The sequence below is a fragment of the Marmota monax genome, unplaced genomic scaffold (assembly GCF_021218885.2).
Source record: "Marmota monax isolate L192 unplaced genomic scaffold, Marmota_monax_Labrador192_F-V1.1 WCK01_AAM20220418_F8-fsc00070, whole genome shotgun sequence".
Classification (NCBI taxonomy): Eukaryota; Metazoa; Chordata; class Mammalia; order Rodentia; family Sciuridae; genus Marmota; species Marmota monax.
Window position 1 is genome coordinate 8840967 of NW_026692116.1, and position 8843 is coordinate 8849809.

The window sequence follows — 8843 nt, forward strand, 5'->3', positions numbered from 1 at the left end:
TTCTTACATTGCTTTACCTTACTTATAAACACATGCAAAAGAAAAATGGAAATATCACTTTATCTGTTATTTTAAGAACTGAGAAATACTTGAAAAAATCATACTGTTAGAGAGAATAGAGGACAAAAGATGTTCTCCAACACTGCCAGTGGGAGTGTAAATTGACATTAACTTTTGGAAAGCAATTTGGCAATGTCTATTAATATAATAAATGTATATACTCATTTGTGTAAATTATCTATCTTGAAGTTCTACCTCAAGAATCACCAAAGAGGTAATAGTAAAATTACCAAAACACATACAAGTTTATAATTGAAGCATCATCTTAGTAGCAAAATCATAGATTATATAAATGTCCATCAATGGTTAAATAAATTATAATTCACCTATACAATGGCACAATTAATAATAATGAAAAAGAATTAAGTATATCTATATCTCTATGTGTCAATATAGAATATCTTAGAGATAGATTTATAAAATCAAAACTGTGATGCAAGACAAAGTAGATATTTTGCAGTTAGAAGTAACAAATTGTGAATACAGTTATTATATATGTTTCTATTTGCATGGAATATTCTTGGGATGATAGATGCTAAAAGAATCTGATAGTAATTATTGTGAATGTGTCAATAATCTAAATGACTGCTCAATATAGGACAGGAGATAGACTTTTCCTTATATATAGTTACAACAGCTTTTATACTATTCTAATATTTGCCAACATTATTTAAATAAAGCTTTAAGAAGTGGTCCTGAATGTATGTGGGTACATGTGTGTATATCAAGCAAACACATGATAAAAGAAAAAAGTAGAACTATTATCAAAATTTTTGTCAACAATGGAACAATGAGTCATTTTATGCTAACAAAATTTATAATTTAATAAAGTTACTCTAGTTGTTATTCATGATGAGGCAAGTTATTTATCACTGAGCTCTTTAAATTATAAAAACTTAAAAAGACAAGTGAGAATTTTTAAAGATGCAATTATATTGGGATACTGAAGACACTAACCAGTCCCTCAACATTTGTGTGAAATTAATTTGACCTAAAGCTGCCCCCATACCTGTAAATCCTATATAGAGAATGCAACCTAACTTATTATGTAAAAAACAAAACAAAACAAAACAAAAAATCTGCAATCTAATTTAAAAGTAGATTTATGTAAAAAAACAATAATTAAATAAAATAGTTAATTCTTATCCAATCACAGGAGTTGTGCTTCACAGTCAATCACAAGCTGCCAACTAATCAGGCCGTATGCATATAAGGCAATGCCTCATCACATCATACCTAAATAAGACAACAGAAATGATTTAGTGAAATTGACCTATAACCAATCAAGTTTTATCTCTATGGCATTTGTTTTTTCTTGTTGGGTCTTATAGTCACAGCAGCAAAAGAGCTGACTAAAACAAATTGCTATCAGGAGTAGAGTTCAAACCCATGCAGACATATTTCCTCAGAAATGTTGAGAATATGGGAACTCTTGGAGATAGACTAAATGAATTTCACATGAGCTTTTGGGGGCCAGGGGCACAATGTTGTGGTTTGGATATGAAGTGTTCCTGAAAAGCTCATGTGTGAGACAATGCAAGAAGATGTAGAGGACAAATGATTGGCTTATTAAAGCCTTAATCAAATTGGTGAATTAATTACCTGATGAGATTAACCTAGTGGTAATTGAAGGCAGGTGGGGTGTGGCTGGAGGCGGTGGGTCATTAGGTGCATGGCTTTTAGATATAATTTGTATTTGGCAAGTGGAGATCTCTCTTTGCTTTCTGATCATCACGTGAGCTGCTTCCCTCTGCCACATACTTCCTCCATGATTTTCAGCCTCACCTTGAGCCCTAAGGAATGGCGCCACCGGTCTGTGGATTGAGATCTCTGAAACCGTGAGTGCTCAAACTTTTCCTCCTCTACAATTGTGCTGTTAAAATCTTTTAGTCACCACCACCACCACCACAACAACAAAAAGTTGATTAAAACAGAAGCTGACTAAAACAATTCATAAATAAAAATTGTTGACTGAAACACAGTAGAAAGAGATAAATTTGTATACTGAAAACTTAGAATATGCCCTTTCCCCAAAAAACATCCATTTAGCAATTTCAAAAAAAAAATGGCCTATTGTGAACTAAAAGAAAAAGAATTCCAAGGAGTAATTTTTTTTTCTCTGATCACTTGCAATAAAATAGTAAGGGATATCCCTATCCAAATATGGGGATAATGGGGCTTTGGGGAATTGAATGGATCAAGGGTCTCTGATCTCATCAAACTCATCAGTTGATGGGTTCATAGCTAAATGGGCTTTGGGGAGGTGGTGAAAACTTGAAAGTTTGGGACCTGGTGAAAGGGAGTAGGTCCTTAAGGTTGTGCCCTTAGGGACTATATCTTGTTCTGGGTGAGCTTCTTTAGCTCTTTCTGTTTTCCAGCCACCGTGAGGTAAGGAGTTCTGCTCTACCATGCCCTCTCCACCATGATGCTCTGCCTCACCACAGGCCCATAGCAATGAAGTTAAGCAGCCCTGGGTGGAAAACTTGGAAATCAAGAGCCAAAATAAACCTTTCATCCTTTCAGTTGATTTATCTCAGGTTTTTGTCACAACAATGAATAGCTAACTGGCACAAATAATGTGTTATCTAGGATCTTCTTTCAGAAAAAAAAAAAAAAACAATCACAAGTGGGAGACGGATACAGAGGAAATATTATTGGATATGAGTTCATTATTGTTGTAACTGGATGGTGAATATGATTGATTATTATGCAATTTTTCTACTTTATAATTCCTTAAAATTGTTCATAGTGAATAATTCTTAAAACATCATGCTTGCTTGTAGTTTTATCTCTCTTAGTTAATTATCTTTTGTTTAGTGTAGTTTGAAATCATTCTATTTGGTGCTATAAATTTAGATCTCATTTATCTTCCTGGCCCACCATATATTTTTATATTATGAACTTTTTAGTAACACTTCTGACCTTAAAGTCTGCTTTTATCAATATGATAACAACTACAGTTTACTTGGCTAATAATTGCATTTTTTTTAATCCTGTATAGTTTAGATATTAAGTTCCTCCAAATATTCCTGTGTTAAAGATTTAGTCTCCAGCCTATGGCACTCTGGGGAGGTAGTGGAAACTTTCAGGGGTTGGACTAAGTCAAGGGAAGTTAGGCCATAGGGGGCATGAGAGGAGGCCCTTGAAGGGGATATTGAGGCTTTGGCCCCTCCTCTGTCTTTGCTTAACAACTGCCATGGAGTAGGCCACCTTGATCTACCACACATTCCCTCCCAAAGGCCCAGATCCATGGAGTCAATCTAACCGTGGACTAAAACCAATGAAACACTGAGACAACATAAACTTTTCCTCCTTTTAAATTAATTAACTAATTTTTTTGTCATTGCTTTAGAAATATGCCAGAAACCATAGCATTAAAACATTTCTGGGTCCTGCTGGGTACAGCAGAGAAGAAATGGTAATTTAAGACATATATTAAGAATCTAAATGAGACATCATTGTGGATACCTGTAATTCTAGCTACAGGAGGCTGAAGCAAGGGATGATCACAAGTTCAAGGTCAGTCTGGGCAACTTAGCAAGACTCTATCTCAAAATTAAAATACAAAAATAAAGGCAGAGGATTTAGCTCCGCAGTAGTGTGCCTATAGGTTCCGTATTTGGTGCTACATAAAAAAGCATTTTGAGGGCTGGTGTTGTGGCTCAGTGGTCAACTATGTGACTTTTGTAAGATATATGAGCTTGGATTCTGTTTTCACCTAGACTGAAATCTGCATCACTTAAAGTATTTGACTTTAGTGGTATTTTTAGGTAAACTTTTGACATATTTAAAGGTAAAAATTATCTTATTAGTCTTCTTCCTTTTCTTCTTCTTCTATGTTTCTTCTTCTCCAGTGTCTTGACTTTTCTTAGATTTAATCCACCTCCTATGAGTTTGATACTTATATATTATTTGGATATTTAGCATACCAATTACAGCATGCATTCTTTAGAGTTTAATATTACTTTTTCTATTTTTTCTTTTTTTTTTAATTTTTTTTTAATTTTTTTTTAGGAAAACAGGTATTTTATTAAAGAAAAATAAGTTAAAACCCAGTATACAATCTGTGAGCTACATTCTCTTGTTTTCCTTTCCTGCCACACCTAATGGTGATTAAATCTCTATTTTCCTTCATAGGAGAACACTGTGAAGAACATGTTGCTTTTTTCAAACAGGTTTTTGGAGACCAAGCTCTAATGAGGCCTACAACATTCTAGGCTTTATATATATATATATATATATATATATATATATATATATATATATATATATATATGTACAAAGTTAATTTATTGCATTAATAAAGCTCTTTAAGCTACAAAATTTCATAATAAAGTATATCTACAATATCCTCAAATGTTACTAAAAATATGGTATAGAATGTGTATGATGGCTTACTCCCCAAAAAAGGAGCCAGTGTGTAGATTGGCCTTCAAACAATGTCCATGAGCAGATCACATGCACAGTTACCCTTCGTGTCATTCTTCTTGTCAAACATGAGGTTTCTTTCCTGAAGGACTAGGATGGGGGGGTGGGGGAGGCTTTAGTGTCCCAAAAGTCCCTTCAGATTTCATAATACTGCTTCACAAGTCACATGCGAATTCCTGAGTTTAAAAGCAGGACATCTGAAGCTCTGTTCAACAGCCCCAGGCCTGGAACATCGGGTGTTCAGCTCAGTCTTGACGATGCAGTTAGATGCAGTTACTGTCCAGTGGTAAACGGACTGACCCCTTGACACAGTTCAAAGTCACAAACCCTTGAAGAAGGCTAGAAATTTAGGAGTCGTTCTTGCTCTGTGCCTTTGTACCGTTCTTGGGTGGTGCGACTTTTGGCTTTATTTACTGATGGGCCTATATAACTAAGTAAGACAGGGAGAAATATTAGTCCATGAGTGGCTCCCAGTAAGACCATAGCTAAATACATCCTGAAGTAAAATATCTGGAAAATCTGGGATTTGGCAAAGGCCAACACCACAATTCCTCCAAATTTTGTAAGTGTGATTCCGCTGAATACAGAACTGCCCATGAGAGCAAGCGCCTCTTCTGCACGGTCCACATGGCTTCCTTTTGCACTCACTGTGAATGCTCTTGTTATGTGGCTGCAGAACTCCACGGAAATGCCACAGCTCATCACCAGGTTGACTAAGGACACTGCGTTCAGACTGATGCCCCACAGCCACATTACGCCAAATATGTTGACCAGGATCATGGCGATGGTGACGCACATGATGACTGCAGACCATAGTTCACAGCCCAGAACAATCACGGTCACCAGAAATATGGACCCCAGGGACACACCAAGGTTAAAGATGGTGTCATCAATAATGGTCAGGTACTGTTCGTAGAAGACGTAGAACACACTGTATGGGAACACCCGGTAATTACTGCCCTTCGTGCTCATGGTTTCGGTGATGTTACTGGCCACAAGTCGGGCTTTTTTCATAGCATCAATAAAGTCAGCGGACGTCTGCAGCACGGTGTGGTAGGTCATGAAGTATGTGGCTCCGATGCCAGTATTATTGCCAAGGATGTTAACTGCTGAACTGTAAGCTGCATGTCCCCCTTTGCCACACTTGGGGTTAGGGTTATCAGAGAGAAACATGGGCAGGAATTTCATGAAGTCTCCACCCTGAGGTCTCTGTTTGCCCTCCGGAGTCAGAGGCCTGCAGCGGACGCAGGAAGGGTCAACCACTGAAGCACTGCAGAACTGGTCAGTGATATTGTAGACTCTACAGCAAGAAGACTGGGGCTTAACCCAATCAAACTAATCGTCAATCCAGGACGAGGGAGCAAAGCCTATCCGGGTGTAGTTGTCCAGTTGAGCCGCGTTAAATATCTGCTGCACAAAGGAATCGTTGTCACAGCCCACGCCGCCGCACACCATGTTCTGTCCCTGTAGGGATGTATAGTTGTGCCCTTCCTCCAGGACAAAGTACACAGGCGGACCCGCGTGCAGGTACTGACCAAGGGATTTGAAGTAATCTATGACGTAAGAGTCATCTGGCATTGAAAGAGACTGATCCAATCCAATTTCTACTTTGTTCAGGACCACAATACTAAATGACAGGACACCCACAAATACGGCAATCACAATGGGTCGCATCCAGTCCTTCAGCAGAAGTGGAGAGTAGGAGTTTTTGAAGAAGCGAAACAGGCAGCTTTCTGAGGCCTGGACGCTGCTTCCATCTTCAGCACCTTTCACACAGCAGAGGATGTCCAGTCGATTTTTCTCTTGACGTTGAATGTCTAATCCCAAGAGACTCACGTAATCTGAAGTAGGAAGTCAATGAAGACGGCCAATCCCGCAAACAGAGAGAAAGTGTGGACGGCCGGCATCACCAACAGGGCTCCAAAGAAAAATGCTGAAGTCTCGCAAAAGGATGACAGGAACATACTAGGAGCCACTTCTCCTAGGACCCTGCCCAGTTGTTGATCCAGGGTTTCCCCTTGAAGACGTTCATCTCTCTGGTAGGTCTGCACCAGGATGAAGATGTTGTCCACCCCCACAGCCAGCACCAGGAATGGGATGACTTCAATCACTATGAGGGTCAATGGGGTCCCCATGTAGCTGAAGATACCCAATGAGCAGGCCACCGAGCTCAACACGATCATGATCCCTGTGATGCCTAGGGAGATTTTAGAATCCACCGGAAGCCTGCGACAGCTTTTGATGTGCCCCAAGGCTAGGGAAATATACAGAAACATGATGGCGTAGCTAATGACAACAGTGAAGATATCCCCATTACTTTCACGATTTAGTTCATCTTGAATACTTCGTTCAGTAGTGAAAGAAATGGTCAGATTTGGATTCTTGTAGTTTTTCACAAAATTAATAAACTCTTTTTCCCAGGCCTGGGCCCTCTGGAGCTTCTCTGTATCACTGTAGTAATTATTGACAGGGAAGGTAATCACGAGAGCAGTGGCATTATTGTAGTTTTGATCATCGTAGCCTTCCAGCACAAGCCACAGGAACACGGGTCCACCGAATGTACCGAGGCAAGGATCATGCAGCAGACTTGTATCATTCAGAGAGGCAGGAGCCCGTGTACAGTACAGAAAGTGCGTGTGATAATCAGCATACACAAATAAGTCATCCCCTACTTGATGGTCCAGTGCAGAATGGCTGTTCTGGAAGTAATTTAACACACTCAAAATGGTGCGATTCTTGTTATAAGGTGAGAGAGGGGCCAAGCAGATGTCTTGAAGTGTCACAGTCTCGTTGTTATAATTTGCAGTAATACTTTCAAGGGCTGTTTGTAAGTCAAGAACCTGGTGCAAAATCTCTTTGTCAAGTGGGGGTCCAAAGGGCACGTCGGCTCCTGCGGGGTATGGCTGGTAAATGTGTTTGCTGGTATTGGGGGCCCGGATGATGAGCTGCTCTGTCCGGAAGAAAGGCCCAAAGTGTGTGTCAAAGTACTCTTTATCCTGGCGGGCCTGGCTGCTGGCAGATGACCAGAGGTCAACTGGATTGGTGGTGACCCGCACAAATGCCAGGCCTGAAGAACATGCGGCGATGAAGACCAGTGAGAAGAAAATGATGCAGCCAGGGTTTCGGACACAGTAAGATCCCCACTGGGTGAAGAAGTGCCTCAAACAGCCCTCGAAGGCGGCACCAAGCCGGTCGCAGCAGGACGCCTCCCCTTTGTCACTGGCATTAACAGAAAAGGCTATATTGCTGTCAATGGGAGTGTATTCGGAGACAAAATAACGCTTTCTGTAGCACCACAATGCAAAAAATGCTCCAAAAAACACAAACAAAAATGCCATGTAGGTGATCCACATGATGACATACATGGCATCCAAACCAAAGATCCTCCAGGGAATAGGAGGTGCTGGGGGCTGGGGCTTGGGGCCGCAAACGATGGAGCAGTCCTGGCAGCTGCATGGCCCAGTGACCTCATCTACAGACTCATTACAGCCTTTGGTGGCATTGTTCATGGGCTCCATCCCCTGGACTGGAAGATCTGAAAAAATGGGAGTGATGGTAAATGGCCCCTGTCCATTATTCTTATCGAACATGTACTCGATCCAGTTGGTGGCATTGCAGGCATCAGCATCCCTCCCACAGAGGAGTCCCAGGGCTTTGTCATTACTTGAGGGGGCTTCCACATCCCGGCAGGCATTGTACATTGCATTGGCAAAACTCTGTCCGACATAGTATTGTAATTCTTTGACATTCGTTTTAGTCTGGTTTGTAATAGGATCAACATAGTCTTCAGTTTCTGTAACATTCAGAAACTGACTCTGACGAGGGCTACATGTCAGCTCACAAAACAGGTTCATTAGGTTATAAAAACAGGATGGGCATCTGGACAGAAACTGCAGAGGCAGCTGCAGGTTGTCTTTCAAAGTCCGAAGCTGCTGAACATCACAACAGAGACTGACATTGTCGAAGAAGAATCCAGGACAGAGTTCCTGCACTAAGTCATACCCATCTTTTGGCAGTGGTTTTGGTGGCCCAGAATATCTGCAATTGTATCTCTTATCTCCAGATGCAATTCCACACTCTCCATACCAAACACAGGACTGTAAAAACACCTTGAAAAGGCTTCCAGGAATTTTGCAAGAGATTCACTGCTGAGAGCCACGGCCAAGTCTGTATGGCCCCTGGCATTTTGCCAACAGTATTGATTGACAGGCGAGGCATTACTATCCGCCTCTGCCGCAACTTTTGAGTTCTCGCACTATTTTGGAGTTCTCATGGGGATTTCCGGGGATTCCCCGAGAGTTCCCATTGGTTGGGGAAGTGCAGGAGGAGGGATTTCCGGGAGAGATATTTCCGGC

The 8843-nt window shown here is 40.7% G+C and overlaps 1 protein-coding gene across 1 annotated transcript; it reads right to left on the reverse strand.

Annotated features, from left to right (window-relative positions):
- Positions 1-4309: 4309 nt before the first annotated feature.
- On the reverse strand, positions 4310-8618 carry LOC124105407 (NPC intracellular cholesterol transporter 1-like; the record flags this gene model as incomplete). Its single annotated transcript, XM_046462570.2, is given in 2 exon segments — positions 4310-6323; positions 6326-8618. Coding segments are annotated over 2 exon segments (3789 nt in total), but the record flags the coding sequence as incomplete, so codon positions are not given.
- Positions 8619-8843: the final 225 nt, after the last annotated feature.